The sequence below is a fragment of the Callithrix jacchus genome, chromosome 12, assembly GCF_049354715.1.
Source record: "Callithrix jacchus isolate 240 chromosome 12, calJac240_pri, whole genome shotgun sequence".
NCBI lineage: Eukaryota > Metazoa > Chordata > Mammalia > Primates > Cebidae > Callithrix > Callithrix jacchus.
In genome coordinates, this window is record NC_133513.1 from 61,766,864 (window position 1) to 61,790,145 (window position 23,282).

The 23,282-nt window shown below is 41.4% G+C and overlaps 1 protein-coding gene across 12 annotated transcripts in view; it reads right to left on the minus strand.

Annotated features, from left to right (window-relative positions):
* Positions 1–23,282, minus strand: part of TET1 (tet methylcytosine dioxygenase 1) — a 137,252-nt gene that overhangs the window by 42,912 nt on the left and 71,058 nt on the right. For 8 of the 12 annotated variants that reach the window (XM_002756304.7, XM_009009826.5, XM_078345761.1 and 5 more), the window contains 3 exons: positions 8,674–10,978; positions 2,724–2,814; positions 2,061–2,154 (listed from right to left, as the gene is read on the minus strand). In XM_002756304.7, the coding sequence (XP_002756350.4) occupies positions 2,061–2,154; positions 2,724–2,814; positions 8,674–10,978 (2,490 nt within the window). The remainder of the gene's footprint in view (positions 1–2,060; positions 2,155–2,723; positions 2,815–8,673; positions 10,979–23,282) is intronic. The other 4 variants (XM_078345765.1, XM_078345764.1, XM_054242988.2 and 1 more) reach the window with 1 other exon arrangement.

A 23,282-nucleotide genomic window follows, 5' to 3' on the forward strand; every position in this document is an offset into this window, starting at 1 on the left:
CCTATATTTGCCTTCTTTTTTTTTTTTTTTAGATGGAGTTTCGCTGTTGTTACCCAGACCAGAGTGCAATGGCACGATCTCGGCTCACCGCAACCTCCGCCTTCTGGGTTCAAGCAATTCTCCTGCCTCACCCTCCCAAGTAGCTGGGATTACAGGCACGTGCCACCAGGCCCAGCTAATTTTTGTATTTTTAGTAGAGATGGGGTTTCACCATGTTGACCAGGATGGTCTCGATCTCTCGACCTCTTGATCCACCCGCCTTGGCCTCCCAAAGTGCTGGGATTACAGGCATGAGCCACCGCGCCCAGCCTTTTTTTCTTTTTAAAAATATTTTCTTTCTCTTTTTAAGATGGGGTTTCACCATGTTGGTCAGGCTAGTCTTGAACTCCTGACCTCAGGTGATCCGCCTGCCTTGGCCTCCAAAGTGCTTGGATTACAGGTGTGACCCACCACGCCTGGCTATTTGCATTAAGAAAAAAAAAAAAAAAAAGAATTATATACTACAATTCTTTGTATCACTGTCATTAATATTATATTAGAAAAGGTTTTGAAGACAGGAAAAAGAAATCATTTCCAATACCACCAATAAGCCTAGTTACCTTGCTCTCTTTTGAATACTCTCTGTAAGGGAAGCCAGCTGCTTCATCATGAGGACATACTCATTTCTTGCTACTTAATAAACAATTCAGAAATAGTTAACAGATAGAGTTCAATAAATCCGTAACAACCATTAGTGCCGGATATTGGGAACCAACTGTGGGCTTTATTTCATCAAATGTACAAGGTAGTATATATAGGCCAGACACAAAAGAACAAAACAAAATAAAACTATACTGTTTGAGAAATCTATAATGGCAGGAGAAAGGTGGAGAGCAAGAAAATTATTACCACAAAGCCAGCATGGGAGAGTTATAAGAGAATCTAGTTTATTTTATTTTTTTTTAAGGGATGTGGGTGGGGTCTTGCTGTGTTGCTCAGGCTGGAGTGCAGTGGCTGGCTATGGATTCACAGGAGCCATCATAGTGCACTGTGACCTTGAACTACAGGCCTCAACCTCTGGAGGTGATAAAAGACTGTAGCTTCCTCCTTGCTCTCTTTTCATTCACTGACTCTGGGGGAAACCAAGCTGCTGTGTTATGAAGACATTTAAGATGAGAAAGAACTAAGGCCTCCAGCCAACAGCCTGAAACGAAGGCCTCCTGCAAGTGAGCTTGGAAGTGGGCCCTCCAGCTGCACCACTCTTCCCCTGTCAAGTTTTCAGATGATTGCATCCTCATAGGAGCCTATGCACTGCTTGGATTCCTAACTCACTGAAACTGCAGGAGATAATACCTGTTTGTTATTCAAAGATGCTGAACAGACAACAAATACAGGTCTTATTAATTAGTTCCTTAAATACTATTTATAAAACATAAACCAGATAACACATCTCTGTCTAAAATACTTCAAAGCTTTCATGTTACTACTGGGCTAAAACCACAGCTCCTCACTATGGCCTACAAAATCATTCACCTTTTTACCCCCCACCTGGTTCAATTAACTATCTTCTTAATTTCAAATAATTCTGCTTTCTTAACCCAAGACCTTTTTTCTTGCTGTTTTCTCTGCTTAGGAATTCTACTCCCTACTTATCCTCTGCATACTTAGTTCCTTTTTGTCACTCCTTTCTCAGCTCAAATGTTCCCTTCCTGATAACCCACACTGCTATCTTTTTTTTGAGACAAAGTCTCACTTTGTTGCCAGGCTCACCTTTGTCATGCAGTGGCATGATCACAGCTCCCTGCAACCTTCGCCTCCTGTGTTAAAGCAATTCTTCTGCCTCAGCCTGCCTAGTGGCTGGGACTACAGGCACCAGTCACCACCCCTGGCTAATTTTTGCATTTTTAGTAGAGGCCGCACACACACACACACACACACACACACACACACACACACACACACACACTAATAAAATAAACAAATAAGTAAAATAAAGGTCACTCTGGCTATTGAAAATGTATAAAAATCAGCTCTGGATAACAAGCTTCATTCAAAACAATCTATAAATAGGAAACACTTACCCACTTAGCAATTGGACACCCATGAGAGCTTTTCCCTTCTTTGCCGGTGTACACGACTATTTCTATCCTTATTGCATTTCCTTTTTCACCATACCTGAGTATAAAACACAGTGAAGGGAATGTACTAATTAATTACAATATGTATTTGAAGGCTTCAGCTTTGAACATGTTAATGTGTTTAAGATCTAGATGTACAGAAGTTTAAAAATCAAACACTCCTCATGATTTACTTTTGTTAAACATTTGCTTTTGTGTGGCAGGTATTTTAATTTGTTATCCAGTCCTACTCACTTATCCTTAAAGATCACTCTTTAAAAACAGGCTGACTGCAAGACAAGCAATGGGGATGTAGTGTATGCAGCGTCAAGGGTGGTAATTTGACCTATTTCTACCATTATCCAATAATATAAAAGTACTTCTGAGTTTATCAAAGACAATTAGCCTTGCTTTGTGGGTGCTCTTTTATATGCCCAACACCTTGTATGATGGGCGACTCAGGAGGGACACCAGGACACCAGGCCCTCCTTTATTGGGCCCTAAGAAACATTAAGCTCATACTCCTGAACATTTTTCAATCACGTCATTTGTTCCCACAGATTATTTATCTGCATTGAGTCAGATCCACAGTAAGAATGACTTTAACAGGGAAGCATATTTCCTCACCTATTCTCCATGATTTCCCTGACAGCAGCAACACTTGGTCCTGCCCCAAGGTGTGTATAATATGGGCCTTTGTCTTTTTGTATTACTCGATCTGTGGAAGGAATAAGATTATTAGACCCAAAGCTTTACAGAATTGCATAGGGGACAGGAGAAGCTATTATTATATTTTTTGTTCCCCCTCAATTCAGAACCATGAATCTTAAGGTTTTGGTAAGCTTTGATAATTAATGTCAAGGACAACAGGCCATGGAATTTAGCTTTTAATGCTCCTTTCTTCCTGCCCCTAACGAATTCTTTCTTCCTCTGAAAATCAGAGGAGAAAAAAACTATTTTAAGATGTGGGTCATATTTATACTCCTATCTCCTGCTTAAAAAAAAACTATTAATTGAGGTATAATGTTAAAAGTTATCCAAGAGCAATAAATCTTAAAGGTTGGCCTCAGAATTCTATTAAAATTGAACAGAGCAATTTCATTGCAGACAATTTATCCTATTATACAGTTATCAAAAAGAGAGCAAAACACTCTTAACATCTGTCAACATGTAGTTTAAATAAATCATGGGATGTTTATATAGTGGAATACAATAAATCTACTGAAAGCATTTATAAAACATTTAAAAATCAACAATTACATTTAAAAACCAAGTTGAAAAATTATTTTAAATTTTTGTAAAAAATGGAAACAAAACTAAAATCAATAATCTTTTAGAAAACTGTAACAAAAGTTTTATCTTCAGAGAATGAGAGTATGGGAAGATGTTTGTGTCATATTTCTGCACCAGTTGAATTTTTGTGAGGATTTAATTTTGTGTTTCTTTAAAAATGCCCTTTTTTTTTTTTTCCTGAGACGGAGTCTTGCTCTGTAGCCCAGGTTGGAGTGAAGTGGCACGATCTCAGCTCCCTGCAACCTCCGCCTCCTGAGTCCGGGTTCAAGCAATTCTCCTGCCTCAGCCTCCTGAGTAGCTGGGATTACAGGCACACGCCACCAGGCTCAGCTAATTTTTACCGCTGTACACTATTTCTATCCTTGTTCCGTTTCTTTTTGACCTTACCTGAATATAAAACACAGTGAAGGGAATGTACTAATTAATTTTTTAGTATTTTTAGTACAGATGGGGTTTTGCTAGGTTGGCCAGGTTGGTCTTGAACGCCTGACCTTGTGATCCACCCACCTCGGCCTCCCAAAGTACAAGGATTACAGTCCTTGGCCACCGCGCCCAGCCTAAAAATGCTATTTTTAACTTGGACCCTTAGACTCATGTGTAACAAGAATTACCGGGGAATTTCTGCATTTCATAAATTTCTAGCCATGGTATACCTACACCAAAAAGTCATTTTGATTAGATGTCAAATACTAGCAGAATTACTTCTGTAGCTTCTTTTTAATTTTTTTTTTGAGACAGAGTTTTGCTCTTGCTGTTCAGGCTGGAAAGCAGTGACACCACCTTGACTCACTGAAACATTCGCCTCCAGGGTTCAAGTGATTCTCCTTTGTTAGCCTCCCAAGTAGCTGGGATTACAGGCATGTGCCACCACGTTGGCTAATTTTGTACTTTTAGTAGATACAGGGTTTCACCATGTTGGCCAGGCTGGTCAGGAACTCCTGAGCTCAAGTGATCCGCCTGCCTCAGCCTCCCAAAAGTGCTGGGATTACAGGTGTGAGTCGCCATGCCCGGCCTACTTCAGTGGCTTCTTAAGAAATATACACTTGATAGATTTTATCTTATTCTTGATGATCTACAGCAGTGATTTTGAACCCAGGGAATGTTGCTGCTAAGGATACTCTTGGAAATACCCGGAGACATTTTTGGTGTGACAATTTAGCAGTTATGTGTGTGCACTACTACTGGCATCTAGTGGAGAGAGGTTAGGGGTGCTGCTAAACATCCCATAATGCTCAAGACAGCTCCTCACAACAAAGAATTATGATGGATAAAATGCCAGTAGTGCTCAGTTTGAAGAATCCTAATCTAGTGATGAATTACTCTATTTTGCTAGAACGTAATTCTGCCATGGAAATTCTTTGCCCTCCAGTATGATAGTACTACTTGGGATGATTTGGTAAAAATGACTGGGTAGGTCACTTTTTGTTTCTCTGTGCTTCAGCTTCTGCATTTGCATAACGGGGATAATAAGCCCCCACTCTGAAGAGCTGCTGTGAACATAACAAGTCAAGGGTAAGGCACAGTATCAAACTTGTAGTAAGAATTCCAGAATGAAAGCCTGTATCAGGATTACATCCTTCTCTCTTTAATTCAAGAATCTTATTCTCCCAATTCAACTCCACTCAGCCAACATTGTCACTCTTTCCAAACTGTGAGATTCTTCTCACAGGAGCCTATCCTTGATGACTGGCACATCGTAGTTTGTCAAAACTGTGTTAGCTGGGGTGGTGGCTCACGCCTGTAATCCCAGCACATGAGGAAGCCAAGGCGCAAGGATCATTGAGACCAAGAGTTCGAGACTAGTCTGGGTAACAAAGTGAGACCCCATATCTACAAACAAACAAAATAAACCAAAACCTAAAAAACACTGAGTATTGAATGATGAGCAGAAAAATGGAAGGATATTATTTACAAACAAGAAGTATACTTTGGAAAAACAAGAATAAAATATTATCACTACAATACACTATTTTTTCTTTTTTTTTTTTTGAGACAGAGTGTCACTCTGTCGTCCAAGCTGGAGTGCAGTGACATAATCTTGGCTCACTGCAGCCTCCATCTCCCAGGTTCAAGCCATTCTCCTGCCTCAGCCTCCTGAACAACTGGGATTATAGGCGCCCACCATCGCGCCTGGCTACTTTTTGTATTTTTAGTAGAGACGGCATTTCACCATGTTGGCCAGGCTGGTTTCGATCTCCTGACCTCAGGTGATCCACCCGCCTCGGCCTCCCAAAGTGCTGGGATTACAGGCGTGAGCCACTGCGCCCAGCCACACTACACTATTTTTTCTGTCGGCATGATATACTTATTCTTCCTAACAATTCATCCTGGAATGTAATATTGAACCACCTACTTCCATTAAAAATATCTCTGTGCATCAGTATAACAAAGAATTATGAAGGCAAATATTGAATCTTTATGATTTGGAGTCATATTTTAAACAAGACTTTCAATAACTAAACCTATTTGGATGACGTTCAAAACAGATTTTTTTTTACAAAATTTATTCTATCATGCTTGTATAATGATAGACAAAATAATGGGGTTTCAAGCAGCCTAATGAATCTTAATGACACAATCTATTTAATTTCCCTATTTTTTTTTACAGCTATATTAGAGGTGACAGGTTTTTTAGAAGAGTGCTTACCTGATATTTGACCATAAACAGTAACTAATCAGTACAGCATTCAAATTAAGCTTTCACATGTTTCAAACAGAGAAAATTTCTCCTAAGATCAACCCAAGAATCTTTCCCAGTAAGATTTGCTCAGGGCTTTTAAAATAAATAAAACTAAATATTTCAGAATTTTCTCTTTCAATGACTCCTAAGGCACAAAAATGTATAAATACAATGATTAGGGATCAGTCCATGAGTCAGGTATTAGCACATGACTCATGTTAGCCCACTGGTTAGTCTTTGATTTTTTGAAATACGAAATCAGTATTTATCAAACAAATTTGTTAAAAATGCTGAAACGCAGCTGGGCGCGGTGGCTCACACCTGTAATCCCAGCACTTTGGGAGGCTGAGGTGGGTGGATCACCTGAGTTCAGGAGTTCAAGACCATCCTCGCCAACATGGTGAAACCCTGCCTCTAATAAAAATACAAAAATTAGTTGGGCATGGTGGCACATGCCCATAATCCCAGCTACTCAAGAAACTGAGGCAGGAGAGTGATTTGAACTGGGAGACAGAGGTTGCAGTGAGCCAAGATCACACCACCGCACTCCAGCCTGGTGACAGAGTGAGACTCCATCTCAAAAAAAAAAAAAAAAAAAAGTTAAAACTCAAAAAGGTTTATGAATTCTTCAAGTGGCCAAGATTATGGAATTTCTTTATACATAGATATATTTTGTATTGCAGAGAAATGGAAAGATATTTTTTTAGAATATCGACTGCTCTTTGGACAAAGACAGTAATGGATAGAACACAAAAGCACTGGATACTGAAAAAGACATAAATCAGCTTCAGTTCTAGAGTAGGACAGCAACTGCCACAGAAATATTTTATAACTGTTAAGTTGTACATATGTTTTACATTCTCCATATGTATCTTCTATCTCACACACACAAAAATATAATGCACGGATTGTAGGTTGACATTTTTTTAACATAGGAAGAATAAACAAACTGTAATAAACTATTGAAGTGATTTTTTTTTTTTGAGATAGGGTCTTGCTCTGTTGCCCAATCTGGAGGGCAGTGGTATAATCTCAGCTCACTGTAACCTCCACCTTCCAGGTTCAAGCAATTCTCCTGCCTCAGCCATCTGAGTAGCTGGGATTATAGGTGTGTATCACCAAGCCCAATTAAATTTTTTTTTTTTTTTTGAGACGGAGTTTTGCTCTTGTTACTTAGGCTGGAGTGCAATGACACAATCTTGGCTCACCACAACCTCCGCCTCCTGGGTTCAGGCAATTCTCCTGCCTCAGCCTCCCGAGTAGCTGGGACTACAGGCATGCGCCACCATGCCCAGCTAATTTTTTGTATTTTTAGTAGAGACGGGGTTTCACCATGTTGACTAGGATGGTCTCGATCTCTTGACCTCGTGATCCACCTGCCTCGGCCTCCCAAAGTGCTGGGATTACAGGCGTGAGCCACCGCGCCTGGCCCAATTTTTTTTTTTTTTTTAAAGATGGGGTTTCACCATGATGGCAAGGCTGGTCTTTTTTTTGGAGACAGAGTCTCGTTCTGTTGCCAGGCGCCAGGCTGGAGTGCCGTGGCGCAATCTCCACTCACTGCAACCTCCGCCTCCCAGGTTCAAGCAATTCTCCTGCCTCAGCCTCCCAAGCAGCTGGGACTACAGACTCACACCACCACGCCCAGCTAATTTTTTATATTTTAGTAGAGACGGGGTTTCATTATGTTGGCCAGGATAGTCTCGATCTCTTGACCTCGTGATCCGCCAGCCTTGGCGTCCCAAAGTGCTGGGATTACAGGCGTGAGCCACAGCGCCCAGCCCCAGGCTGGTCTTAAACTCCTGACCTCAGGTGATCCACCACCTCGGGCCTCCCAAAGTACTAGGATTACAGGCATGAGCCACCATGCCCGGACAATTTTTTTTTTTTTTTTTTTTGAGACAGAGTCTCGCTCTATCACCAGGCTGGAGTGCAGTGGGCTCAATCTCGGCTCACTGCAACCTTCACCTCCCGGGCTCAAGTGATTCTCCTTCCTTAGCCTCCAGAGTAGCTAGGACTACAGGCACATGCCACCATGCCCAGCTTATTATTGTATTTTTTAGTAGAGACGAAGTTTCACCATGTTGGCGAGGATGGTTTCGATCTCCTGACCTTGTGATCTGTCCACCTCGGCCTCCCAAAGTGCTGGGATTAGAGGCATGAGCCACTGCACCTGGCCTCCAATTTTTTAATTTTAAGTAGATATGGGGTTTCACCATATTGGCCAGGCTGGTATGGAACTCTTGACCTCGAGTGACTCATCTGACTTGGCCTCCCAAAGTGTTGGGATTACAGGCAAGAGCCAACACACCTGGCCTAGGAAATTCATTCTTATGCTATGCACAATAAATTGACAGACATTCAACTTTGAGAGAAATCTGCATATTTTGAGGTTTATCTTTGTTTTTCCAAATTATGAGTTGAGTTTTCCATTCTTGTGAGCAGAACCAAAATGTCCCACAGAAAAATGGTTATAGATTTACTTAATCCATCTTAGAATAAGAATGGGGAAAAATATCACACAAAAATATGTATCAGAATTTGCCTCAGTCATGACTGAGGTAATTTGTGTAGGTGAAATAAAAACACATCCACACAATTACTCACCAATGCAGTTGCAGGTGGGCAGTTCAGAATCTTTAGTTATGGACACTAGGTTTTTTGTAGGATTAGTAAAGAAGTTCATAGCATAATCACTGAAATTTTTCTGTGCACTGTCCACCGTGGAAAACTCTGACGTTCCAACACTGGATGAAGAGACTTCCTCTTCACTTTTGGTAGAAACCACGGTCATTCCACCTGAACACACTACATTTACATTCCTGAGAGATAGTGCTGACTCCGGTAAGGGTGTTTCATGAGAGATACCAGGCAATGTTAGCAGTCTCTGATGCATGAGTTGCTCCTTAACAACCTGTTGAAATCGTATTTGGTCATCGCCAGCCGTCACATTAGCATACTGGTGAGGTGGAGAGGAGGGCTGGGTCAAAGGATGGGCTTTCTGATTGGCATTCGCTGTTAACTGTACCTGAGAGCTATAAGCTTTATCAGTGAATGCCTTCCCGTTGGATTCCCTTTTAAGATGAAACAAGCTGAGTGAATCCAATGGTTCAACCTTCATCTTTTCCTCTACTGCTTCAGGATATCTCTGTAATTTTATCTGAGTGAGTGGAGGAAATATTGTTTTGGGTTGTATAATGGACCTTGTTTGAGCCAGTGGTTTCCATATTTTGGCTGAGGAAGAAATTTTCCCAAATACAGTAGGAAAATCATGTGAACAAAATTGCCCAAATTTTTGAAATTTCGATGCAATCCAAATGTCACATACTGTGCTATACGCATAGGACAATGTTTCCCACTGCTGTGGATCATTTTCTTGATAACTTACAACTGTGGGCTTCTTTTTCCGCCGATCTCTTGATGGGGTGGACTTTGTCTTTTTCTGGGTTGTGTTCTTTTGCTTTGTTAATGATGCACCATGATTATTTTGCACACTTGAAGGTGGTTTCTGTTGTATTGTGCCCTTCTCTTGGTTGTATTTTTGCTGTATATTACATGCAACAAGGCTTGTGGGTGTACTTTCAACTTTCTTGTCCTCTGGTTTTATATAATTGAATTTAATTATTGAAGCCAGTTGTGTCAACTGTGTTGCAACATCTTCCTCAATTTGGGTGTGGGCTGCATCCTGACAGGATAGATCATCTGAGTCCAAATTTTTGCTGCTGTCCAGTAACTGGTTACAATACCCCACTTCATTATTTCTTGGTGGCAACTGAGGCAAATTATTGGAACAATTGTCAAGAGCAATTATCCCTTGAGTAATACTTTTATTGGTGTCAGTCTTGGATGAATTTGATTTTGGTACAAAAAGAGATAATGAATTTGTGACTTTTGAATATTCAGGTGACTTTGTGGATGCTGGGTTAGTAGCTGAACTGATATGTGAGCTGGAAAGTGTAGTAGTTTGCCCATTGAAAACCACCGTGCTGGATGAACTTTGTTTTCCCAAAGATGGACTGTGATGAAGATTTGGTGACTCTCCTTGTAAGTTTGGATCCTGAACATCTTTTCTTACAGAGTAGAGAATAGCTTTGCAGCTATGAAGCAAACTGGCTGTTCTCTGCTCTGATTCTTCCTCCTTCTCTGACTTTGATGGGGAGGAATTCTCCGATGGGGCTTCTGAGAGTTGAGTCAGGGCCTCTATGGCTACCACTTGCTCCAATGTTAATCTCCTATCTTTCATTAACGACAAGAGACTTGGTTGAACTGGAGATCCATCTTTTGGTTCTTTACTTTGTATATTCTCAGGAGTTTTTGGTTGATCATCTTCATTGTGTATGCTGGCATGATGATTTATGTTGGAGTGTGAAGAATGTGGAATGGAATTGCAGTTAAAGCCAGGCTGCTGGAATACTAAAACATTACTTCTCCCCTTGAGATGATCACAGCTCCTATCAGTAGCAACGGAGCTCATAGCGTTGTTATGGTTTGCCGTGTCTTTTAGGAATTTACATGAATTGTTTTCTAATGTCTTGCTGAATGCTTCAATATTGAATTTTTTAAATGACACATTTGGTTCAGTGGGTAAATAGTGCACATGTTTAATGCCATTTCTTATGGTTTGTACAAACAATTTTGGAGGTTTGATTCGTTTCTTGTCAACTTCAGAGTTGTTCGATTTTTCAGGTTCTGGGACATTGGCACTGAAATCTTTGACGTAATCAGTTAAATGTGATTTCTTGTTTTGTGTCCACTTCTCCACCTCGATGCCTGTCATGTTTTCTTCATTTTTAGTTACATTTTCAATAGGATGTGGGTTCAATTCTGATTTTTGTTCTTCCCCATGACCATATTTACTGTAGTCCATGGATTCTGACTTGGGGCCATTTACTGGTTTGTTAACAAAATCTGCCTGCAAAATATAGAAATTACTCATGTCATGTACTTAAATATCTGAATAACAGCCATAAGAAGATTAAAATTTAATAGCAACTAAATGTAAAGCCCTTGTGGATATAACCCAAAATATTATTTTCGCTTTTTACACATTCAGTAAAGTCATAAAATAACAAAAGGGCATAATATGCAAAAAAGAAAAGAGAACTAGGCTGGATGTGGTGGCTCACACCTGTAATCCCTGCATTTTGGGAGGCCAAGACGGGAGGATGGCTTGAGCCAAGGAGTTCGAGACCAGCCTGGGCAAAATGGTGAAACCCAGTCTCTATCAAAAATACAAAAAAAAAAAAAAATTAGTCAGGCATGGTGATGCACACCTGTGGTCCCAGCTACTCGGGAGGCTGAGGCAGAAGAATCCCTTGAACCAGGGATGTAGAGGTTGCAGTGAGCTGAGATCACAATACTGCTCTCCAGCCTGGGCAACAGAGTGAGACTCTGTCTCAAAAACAAAACCCACAGAACTATCAAAATCTCATACCTACTAATATTTTGGTATGTTCATTTTTTTCCCCAAATAATATTTTTAGCTTAAAAAAAATAAAATAAATAATTTGTTTGTAGAGACAGGGTCTTACAATATTGCCCAAGCTGGTCTCTAACTCATAGGCTCTAGCAATTCACTTACCTTGGCCTCCAAGTAAAAATTTAAACTAATTTTGTAGTGTTCATTAGGCAGGATCTATTTTATTTATTAGTTTTATTTTATTTTATTATTATTATTTTTTGAAACAGAGTCTCACTCCGTCACCAGGTGCCAGGCTGGAGTGCAGTGGTGTGACCTCGGCTCACTGCAACCTCTGCCTCCCAGGTTCAAGCAATTTTCCTGCCTCAGCCTCCCGAGTAGCTGGGACTACAGGTGTGTGCCATCATGCCCAGCTAATTTATTTGTATTTTTAGTAGAGATGGAGTTTCACCATTGTACAACGATGGTCTTAGTCTCTTGATCTCGTGATCCACCCACCTTGGCCTCCCAAAGTGCTGGGATTATAGGCGTGAGCCACTGTGTCTGGCCCTATTTATTTAATTATTTTTATTTTAAAAATCGATTTATGTTTTTTTCAGGCAGAGTCTTGCTCTGTCACCCAGGCTGGAGTGCAATGGCATAATCTCAGCTCACTGCAACCTCCACCTTTCCGGTTCAATCAATTCTCCTGCCTCAGTGTCCTGAGTAGCTGGGACCACAGGCACGTGTCACCACGCACAGCCAATTTTTATATTTTTAGTACAGATGGGGTTTCGCCAAGTTGGCCAAAGTGGTCTCAAGCTCCTGGCCTCAGCCGATCCACCCACCTCAGCCGATCCACCCACCTCAGCCTCCCAAAGTGCTGGGATTACTTGGGAGGCATGAGCCCCCATGCCCAGCCATACCTATTACTTTGATACAAACCATTTTCAAATAGAATATACACACAGAAATGTATACAAATCATAAGTATATAACTTGTTGCTGTACCATTCTAATGGTTACATATACATTGGGTGGAGTGAAACTGATAAATGACAGCACCTGTGTGTATCTTACACCTGTGTGTATATTCAGCTTTAGTAGACAGGCCAGATAATATCTAAAGGTATTATTAATATACACTCCAATGACGATGACAGTTCCAATTATACCACATTCTCATTAATAATGAGGATTTTCTGACTTTCCACTTTAGTGGAGAGGAGTATAGCTCCAATTTCTCTTTTTCTTTTTTTTTTTTGGAGACAGGGTCTCACTCTGTCATCCAGGCTGGAGTGCGGTGCCATAATCATGGTTCACTGCAGCTTTAAATTCCCAGGCTTAAGTGATTCTCCCAGCTCAGCCTCCAGAGGAGCGGGACCACAGGCACAAACCACCATGTCTGGCTAATATTTTTGTATTTGTTGCAGAGACAGGGCTTCACTATGTTGCCCAGGTTAGTCTCAAAATTCCTGGATTCAAGTGGTCTGCCCACCTTAACCTCCCAAAGTGCTGGGATTACAGGCGTGAGCCACTGCACCCAAACTAATGCTTCTTACTGAGATAAATTTACATGATATGAAATCCAGCACTTGACAGTTGAAACGTGTACAATTCAGCTAGGCCCAGTGGCTCACACCTGTAATCCCAAGCACTTTGGGAGGCCAAGGCAGGCGGGTCACCTGAGGTCAGGAGTCAAGACCAGCCTGGCTAACATGGTGAAACTCTGTCTCTACTAAAAATACAAAAATTAACTGGGTGTGGTGGTAGGTACCTGTAATCCTAGCTACTCAGAGGCTGAGTAGGGAAAATCACTTGAACCCAGGAGGTGGAGGTAGTGAGCCGAGATTGCAATCACTGCACTCCAGCCTGGGAGACAAGAGCAAAACTCCATCTCAAAAAAAAGAAAAAAAAGAGAAAAGTGTATAATTCAGTGGTTTTTAGTTTATTTGCATTGTTGTACAACGATAGCCATTGTCTGATTCAAGAACATTTTCAAAACCCTAATGAGTAATGCTATACGTACCCTGTTGAAACAATCACTCCCTATTCCCTCCTCTAATCTTTATTTATCTACTTTTTTCTTTTATTTATTTATTTATTTTGAGACAAAGTCTAACTCTGTTGTCCAGGCTGGAGTGCAATGGCACGACTGAGGATCACCATAGCCTGGAACTCTCAGGCTCAAGTTATCCTTGCACTTCAGTCTCCCAAGTAGCTAGGCCTACAGGAGCCTGTAATCATGCCTGGTTAATTTATAATTTTTCTGTTTGTGTGTGTGCGCGCTGTTTTTTTTTGGTACCAAGAGACAGGGTCTGTCTATGTTGCCAAACCTGATTTTGAACTCCTGGGCTCAAGCAAGTCTCCTGCCTCAGCCTCTACAGAAGCTGGGACTGCAGATTAAGTTTTATTTTTTAAAACCTTGAACAGTTCATTAGATATACCACAGGAATTGAGACACAGGAATTAGAGTGTTTCCACTGATATCACTTAAAAAAGAATGGTAACTTCAATTACACAGTGTATACACATTTGAAAACTTCATGTTGTACATAATAAATATATACAATATTTATTTATAAACTTTACAAAAGAATGAATTAAAAAAGAAAGAGCCGGGTGCAGTGGCATGTACCTGTAGTCCTACTTACTGGAGAGGCTGAGACCAGGAGTTCAAGTGTGCAGTGAGCTACTATCATGCCACTGCTCCCCAGACAGGTTAAAAGAATGAGAAACTGTCTCAATAAATAAGTAAATAAGTGGTAACCTCCTGGAAAAAAGGGACCATTAGACTAAGTTGCCTTAGGAGATGTGAACTGGCCTAGGTCACAAACTGATCTCTGTATCAGTTCAAAACTATAACTGATCAGTGATGGAATCACACCTGTGGAGAGCCACTGCACTCCAGGCAACAGTGACACCCTGTCACTTCAGAAAAAGAATAAAAATGTCTAAGATTAAACAGATTATAATGTTGCCAAAATATACATTGTTTACTCCAAGTTCAGCAACTTTTTCTGTAAAAGGCCAAATAGTGAACATTTTCAGCTTCATGTGCCATACAATCTGTCACAATTACTCCTGTTGTATCTAGTAAGCAGCCCCAAAAATATGCAAACTAATAACTGTGGTAGTATGGTAATAAGACTATTTATGGACACTAAAGTGTGACCATCATATAAATTTTACATGTCACATACATACACAAGAGATGTAAAAAAAGAACATTTAAAAGGTGGGAAAGTCTTCCAAAGCAAGACTAAAGGGTGAAAAGCTATAAAATAAATTAGAGTCAGAGCATGGTGGCCCCCGCCTATAATCCCAGCACTTTGGGAGGGCGAGGATCACCCCAGGGCAGGAGTTCAAGATTAGCCTGGCCAATATCGTGAAACCCCATCTCTTTCAAAAAGACAAAAATTATGGGCCAGGCACAGTGGCTCACACCTATAATCCCAGCACTTTGGGAGGCAGAGGCGGGCTGGTCATGAGGTCAGGAGCTCAAGACCAGCCTGATCAATATGGTGAAACCTTGTCTCTACTAAAAATACAAAAATTAGCCAGGCAGGGAGCGTGTGCCTGTAATCCCAGCTACTCAGGAGGCTGAGGCAGGAGACTCGCTTGAACCTAGGAGGAGGAGGTTGCAGTGAGCCAAGATCATGCCACTGCACTCTAGCCTTGGTGACAGAGTGACACTCCATTTCAAAAAAAAAAGAAGCAAAAGACAAAAATTAGCCAGGCGAGGTGGCACATGCCTGTAATCCCAGCTACTCGGAAGGCTAAAGCCTGAGAATTGCTTGAACCTGGCTGGGAGGAGGAGGTAGCCAAGACAGCACCACTGCACTCTAGCTTGGGTGACAGAGCGAGCCCTCACCTTTAAAAAAAAAAAAAAAAAAAAAAAAAAAGAGTAAGTAGTGTTTAACACTAATAGTACTGCAGAAAGGGGAGTCTTATTTTTTGACTTGATGCAGATGTGCATATCCAAAACCACTGAGACTTCAATGCATGTATTTTTCTATAGGAAAGATCTTGAAGTACTTTTAAGATTTATGTATGAAAATGGCAGGGCACAGTGGCTCACGCCTGTAATCCTAGCACTTTGGAAGGTCGAGGAGAGAGGATCACTTGAGTCCAGGACACAAGAAGTTTGAAACCAGCGTGAGTGAAATGGCGAAACCCGGCCTCTACTAAAAATTAGCCAGGCTTGGTGGTGCACGCCTGGAGACCCAGCTACATGGGAGGCTGAAGCAGGAAGATCACTTCAACCTGGGAGGCACCACTACACTGCAACCTGGGTGACAAAGACCCTGTCTCCAAAAAAAAAAAAAAAAAAAATCTCTGAGACAGAGTCTTGCTGTGTTGCCCAGGCTAGAGTGCAGTGGCACTTCTATTTCCCGGGTTCAAATGATTCTCCCACCTCAGCCACCCAAGTAGCTGGGATGACAGGCTCACACCAGCACATCCAGCTAATTTTTGTACTTTTAGTAGAGACTGGGTTTTGCCATGTTGGCAGGCTGGTCTCACACTCCTGACCTCAAGTTATCCACCTGCCAAAGCAGGAGTATCACCACTACACTCCAGCCTGAGCAAAAGAGTAAAACTGTCTTGAAAAGAAAGAAAGAAAAAATCTTAATAAGACATTCACATTACTTTATGAGCTTAATTAAGAACCTTTCAACTTTGTTATTCAGGTATATTTCATGTGACTTTTAAAAATTATTCTCAGACTAGAACTTGCTCAGATCAAGTCTAGGATAGTCTAATCGTTCCTAAGTCCTCTCCTTTTTCTCACTTTTTCCAGATTCCCATTGTCTTGATAATCTTATACCCAGTCTGAAGAAGCAAGGTGGTGTTTATTCTGAAATGACTGGGTCATTTGAACAGAATCTAATTATAGCCCCTCCACCATACACACACACATACACACACTCACACACTCACTCCATACATGCAGTATCTCCTGTATCAAGAAATAACTACACCGATAACTACAATAACAACCAATAAAGAAACAGATACTCAAATCATATAGAAAAATAAAGCCTTTCAAAGTCTGTTAATGATATGGTCAAGTGAGACTATTACCTTTACTAGAGGTAGCTCAGGGTTTGTCAACTCTTTTTCATCTTCACCAATAACCATTCCCGCCAGCCTTTTTTCGACACGTTTTTCCTAATAACCCTTCCCATGAAATTTTAATACCACAGACATACCATTTAGGTACTGTGACCCAATTATAATATCCCAAATTCTTCCCCACTCACCAAGATGCAATTTTCATTTCCCTTGAGAACACATAAATAAGTAAAATTGTTGAGAAAAGACCAAATTATTAATAAAGTATTATGTGAAACACAACAATGGGCAGCCCACGGAGTATTTACGTCTAATCAGAAGTGACACTGTCAGAACTTATGCTGTCAGCCTGAAAACTGAGTGTTTGTGGAAAACATGCAGAGACAACTAGTGGTGCCTTCATAATGTTGATTTTAAGATACTGTATTCACTTCCTCCCACTGACACTACTCAGAAGTTCAGAGGTCAGGCCCCATTTTGCAACCAACCACCGTACAGTGCCCAGCATCACTGGCTGTTTAATGAAATCAAATTTAAATGAAAGGAAAAGATCGACTGGGCATGGTAGCTCACACCTATAAGCCCAGCAGTTTGGGAGGCCACAGTGAGTGGATCACTTGAGGCCAGGAGTTCAAGACCAGCCTGGCCAACCTGACATAACCCTGTCTCTACAAAAAATATAAAAATTAGCCAGGTGAGGTGGCACGTGCCTGTAAGTCCAGGTACTTCAGAGGCTGAGGCACGAAGATTTTTTTTTTTCTAAGACAAAGTCTCGCTGTTACTCATGCTAGAATGTAGTGGCACCATCTGGACTCATTGCAACCTCTACCTCCCGGGTTCAAGCAATTCTCCTTCCTCAGCCATCCGAGTAGCTGGGATTACTGGTGTGCTCTACCACACTGGGCCAATTTTTGTGTTTTTAGTAGAGACGGGTATTGCCATGGTGGCCAGGCTGGTCTTGAACTCCTTATCTCAAGTGATCCAACCGCCAGGGCCTCCCAAAATGCTGGGATTACAGGTCTGACCCAGCCTGGTCTACATGGTGAAATCCCATCTCTACTAAAAATACAAAAATTAGCCAGACGTGGTGGCCAGCACTGTAGTCCCAGCCACTCAGGAGGTTGAGGCAGGAGAATCACTTGAACCCTGGGAGGTGGTGGTTGTAGTGAGCCAAGATTGTGCCACTGCACTTCCAGCCTGGGTGACAGAACATGACTCCATCTCAAAAAAAAAAAAAAAGTCAGCTACTAAACCAAATAACCAAGTATTAAATCCCTAACATTCTTGGAGCTTTGCCTCTGATCTGTTTCCCTACTCTGACTACAACCATCAGCTGAGAGATTCTAAGTCCACAGAAAGTCAGGGTCAAAGAAAGTGCTGCCCCAGAGGTGAGTCTGAGAAACTGCAAGGCCTTAGACCCCATTACCTTGGTGATGTAAGGCCTCATGGCTCCTTCACATCTAGGCTAGATGGGAGCCACAGCAGAGACCTCAGAAGTTTCCAAAGTCTCTTCAATAGAGCCAGGCTTCTTTTCTTTTCACTTTGTCGCCAAGGCTGTATTGCAGTGACAGGATCACAGCTCACTGCAACCTCGATCTCTCAGGCTCAAGGCATTCCCCCACCTCAACCTCCCAAGTAGGTAGAGCTACAGGAACATGCACCAAGCTCACCTACTTCTTTTGCTGATGTAGAGACAAGGTCTCATTGTGTTGCCCGGGCTGGTCAAACTCCTGAGCTAAAGATATTCTCCTACCTTGGTCTCCCAAAGTGCTGGGATCACTTTGACATTCTAATTTTCTCATTCAACAAGAACTCCACCCTTATCTGGCCAGGGCATCTTAGAATCCAAAAGAAATCCTTTTAAATCAAACTAAAGGTTTAACAACAAGGTCCTAGTGTCTAACTCCCAGGCCCAGTTCTAAAAGTAACAATTCAGTAGCAAATAGTAAGAGTTAACATTCACAATGAATTCCACTGGTTACTAATGCTAACTAAGATGTAATGGATTAAAGTTACAATGGATGGTTCTTTTGGTAGTTTACTTTCTTGGATTGTGCAGATTATTATCTTTCCAAATCCACTGGCCTGTTTTATTCATTTGTTTGTGAAAGGATGTTAACTGTGAGTTGTGGGGGTATAGCATTGCTATTCAAAATATTATCATCTTATGTCCAAAATCAGTATTTACAGTACACACTGAACTCAAAGAAAAGCTGTTAGGGAAAATGGGTAAATTTAGAACTCAATTTAGAATCCAAGCTTTGGCCAGGTGCAGTGGCTCATGCTTGTAATGCTAGCACTTTGGGAGGCTTAGGCAAGAGGATTGCTTGAGTCCAGGAGAGCAAGATCAGCCTAGGAAACATGGCGAGACCCCCATCTCTGCAAAAAGTTTTAAAATCAGCCAGGTGTGGTGGTGTGTGCCTGAAGTACTAGCTACTCAGGAGGCTGAGTCAGGAGAATCACCTGAGCCCAGCTGGTCAAAGCTGCAGTGAGCTGAGAGTGAGACTGTGTCTCGAAAATAGAATCCAATCCTTGAGGATGTGGTCAAAGGTCATGGTCCATTTTCCCTCCAAATGTTTCTTAGACTACAGCCCTCCTCATTTTTGCATAATCCTGATATGTTCTATATTTTTACCCTTTTCCTCATATTTTACAGTTTCATATAACTGGGAGACTACGATCCAGTGAAAACTTATTAGCATTAAAAAAATACCCCAGGGCTGGGCACCTTGGCTCATGCCTGCAATCCCAGCACTTTGGGAGACCTAGGAAGGCGGATCCCTTGAGGTCAGGACTTTTGAGACCAGCCCGGGGTTTCACCTTCAATCTGGTAAAACCCCATCTCTAAAAAAATTATTAAAAACAATGACAAAAATCGTAATTACTTTTGCACCAACCTAATACAAAATTTGCCAGGTATGGTGGTGCATGCCTGCAGTCCCAGCTGCTCAGGAGGCTAAATAGGGATCACTTGGGACCGGGAGGCAGATGTTGCAGTGAACTCTGGTCACACCACCCAATCCAGCCTGGACAACAGAGGGAGACCATCTCTCAAGAAACAAAACAAGCCAACAAAAAATCCCCCAGTATAAATTTCCATATTAATTTTTAAACAAACAAATTAAAAGACCATAAATTATAGATTACTCAGACAAGATTAAATCACATTAGTTTTACAAATAAGGTTTACATTCAATCACGTATTGTAAAGAGTTAAGATGGAAGGCAGACTTCAACAACGCTTTTTATTTTTTGGAGACAGAGTCTCGCTCTGTCACCCAGGCTAGAGTGCAGTTGCTCAATCTCAGCTCACGGCAAACTTCGCTTCCTGGATTCAGGTGATTCTCCTGCCTCAGCCTCCCAAATAGCTGGGATTACAGGCGCCCTCCACCATGCCTGGCTAATTTTTGTATTTTTAGTAGGTTTTACTATATTAGCCAGGCTGGTCATGAACTGAGCTCAGGTGATCTGCTCACCTTGGCCTCCCAAAGTGTTGGAATTACAGGTGTGAGCCACCACACCCGCCCCCACTTTTTTAATTCAAATACCATTTCAATCCTCCTTAAAATTTCAGGAGATTCTTCCTGTGACAAATCTTGGTTTCCACTAGAGTTTAGCCACTCTCAAGTCATCCTTCCTGGAATGCTCCCCTGTGATCAAAGATAACTTTCAGGGACCTTGCCTAACTCCATGCAGAAGCCATCAGATAACTAGTTAATTCATGATCCGACAAGGCACCAATCAAGGTTTAGGCTTTAGTTCTTTCACTATTGTCCCTGTGGTCTTGAGTCTCCTCTAGTCAATTCCTGTAATGTTACCCTTAAAGAAAAAAGTAATATATATTTCTGTCTCAGCTTTCTAAGAACATAAGCTGCAAGAATACTGAGTTATTTATTTACCATCAGCACTTAGCTGGTGGTAATATGCACAGAAGTGTTTACGCATTCCTAAGAGAAAAATCAGAGAGCTTTCTGGAGCCAAAGTTTGGAGATCTGTAAATCTTCCCCTGCTGGCTCTTTCCCCACAAGCAAGTCTTTCCTATCTTAAGAAAACAAAACCCAGGCTGGGTGCAGCGGCTCATGCTTGTAATCCCCCGCACATTGGAAGGTTCAGGCGGGTGGATCATGAGGTGAGGGATCATGAGGTGAGGATATTGAGACCATCCTGGTGAAACCAGGATCATGGTGAAATCCTGTCTCTACTAAACACACACACACACACACACACACACACACACACACACACACAACAAACAAACAAAAAACCTTCCAGGAATAGTTAGCTATTACCCTACCACACTGCACCATTTTACAACCAAAGTTTTCTAAATGATTGTCTGCAATCACTGTCTGTCTAACATGCACTTTTTGATCTACTACAATTAGATTTTTGTTCCCACCACTACATTCAAACTCTTCAAGATTCACCAGTGTAGTTCCCACTGCCAAATTCAATGGAATTCCAGAATCATATTTTATTTCTATTTCTTTCTTTTTGAGACAAAGTTTGGCATGACTGCCCATGCTGGAATTCAGTGGCAGAATCATGAGTCACTGCAACATCAAATTCCTGGGTTCAAGACTCCTCCTGCCTCAGCATCCCAAGTAGCTGGAAATACAGGTAAGCTCCCTCGTGCCTGGCTAATTTTTAAATTTTTTGCAAAGACAAGGTCTCATTATATGACCTACACTGCTCTCAAACTCCTGGGCTCCAGGGATCCTCCTGCCTCAGCCTCCGAAAGTGTTGGGATAAAAGACTGAGCTCCCTCACCTTATTGGAATATCTTTTGATACTATTACTCACTTCTTTAGGATCCTTGCTTTAATTCTCCCCTCTTTATTTCACTTACCTTTGCTGGTTCCCATGCCCAGCTATAAATGATGGTGTTCCCCTTTGCCCTCTGTCCAATCTCTCCACTTGTCCACATACTTGGCATCAACCTACACTTATTTGCTCATAACTCCCTCATCAAGGTAAGAACTTTCTCCTGAATTCTAGTCTCGGTCAACCACCAACTGGATATCTTCACCAGATCAAAGTCAACCAGGTCTAGGCCAGGCACAGTAACTCATGCCTGTAATCCCAACACTTTGGGAGGCTAAGGCAAATGGATCATCTGAGGTTAGGAATTCGAGACCAGTCTAGCCAACATGGTGAAAACCCATCTCTACTGATAATTCAAAAATGAGCTAGGTGTGGTGGCAGGTACCTATAATCCCAGCTACTCAGGAGGTTGAGGCAGAAGAATAGCTTGAACCTGGGAGGCGGAGGTTGTAGTGAGCCCAGATACCGCCACTGAGCAACAGAACAACAATCCAGGTCAAAAAATAAACCAAAACTCAACCATGTCTAAAAGTTATGAGTATCCTCTTCCCCATAGCTGCTTTAATACCCACTTAATAATAACCCAAGATTCCTCTCAAAATATTCCTATGTTCAAGACCCAAATTCAGCCACCAAGTTCAACAGAGTCCATCTACTTAGCACCTCTTCCATCAAGCCCGAGTCTTCTAATCTTACTCCTTCTGCCTGAGTACCTTCACTCAACAAATACTTACAGAGTACCTAGAACATGCCGGAGGAATGGTTAAGAAAATAAAAAGATACCAGATTTATGGAGATTACACTCTAATGGTGGTCTGATAAAAATTTTCAGAACCTAATCTTCTATCAGTTCACACCCTAATCCTGTAGGATTAGTTACAGAACTGATGAGGGAGGCTTTAAGCATGTAACACTTCCAGTCCTTCATATTGTTCTAAGGAAGCGCTGTCCAACAGAATCAGATGAAATTAATATTAATAATATACTTTTATTTAAGGCAATATAAAAAAATCTCAACATTTCAAAAATATTTAAAAACTAAATAGTTACTTGACTAGTCTTTAAAAAAACTAAAAAAAACAAAAAGAAAAAAAACAACCAGTTGATTTTAAAAATATATCTATGAAATTCAAAGAATAAGTTACAATTCAAAGTATAAGTTACGCCTCAATTTAGATGCTAATTTTTTCTTTAATGGAGTTTTGCTTTTGTTGTCCAAGCAAACAAGTGATCTTGGCTTACTGCAACCTCCAGCTCACAGGTTCAAGCAATTCTCCTGCCTCAGCCTCCTGAGTAGCTGCGATTATAGGTGTGTGGCAGCACACCTGGCTAATTTTATTATATTTTTAGTAGAAATGGGGTTTTACCATATTAGCCAGGCTGGTCTCGAACTCCTGACCTCAGGTAATCCACCCACCTAGGGCCTCCCAAAGTGCTGGGATTACAGACGTGAGCCACCGCACCCCGCCTAGACACTAACTGTCTAATTATTTATATTATTTTATTTTTTACTTCTTCTATGGCCCACGCTGGAGTGTAGTGGTGATATCTTGGCTCACTGCAACCTGACTCCCAGGTTCAAGAAATTCTCCTGCCTCAGCCTGCCAAGTAGCTGGGATTACAGGCACTGCCACCACACCCAGCTAATTTTTGTATTTTTAGTAGAGATGGGTTTTCACCATGTTGCCCAGGCTGATCTCAAACTCCTAATGTCAGGTGATCTGCCCACCTCAGGGCTCCCAAAGTGCTGGATTATGGCATGAGCCACTGTGTCTGGCCTACATGCTAAATTTTTAATGACTAAAGTAAAATGTAGTGGTACCAAAACGATGAAGCTCTTTTTCAGAGAAAATTTTTTTTTTTTTTGAGATGGAGTTTCACTCTTGTTGCCCAGGCTGGAGTGCAATGGCGCGACCCT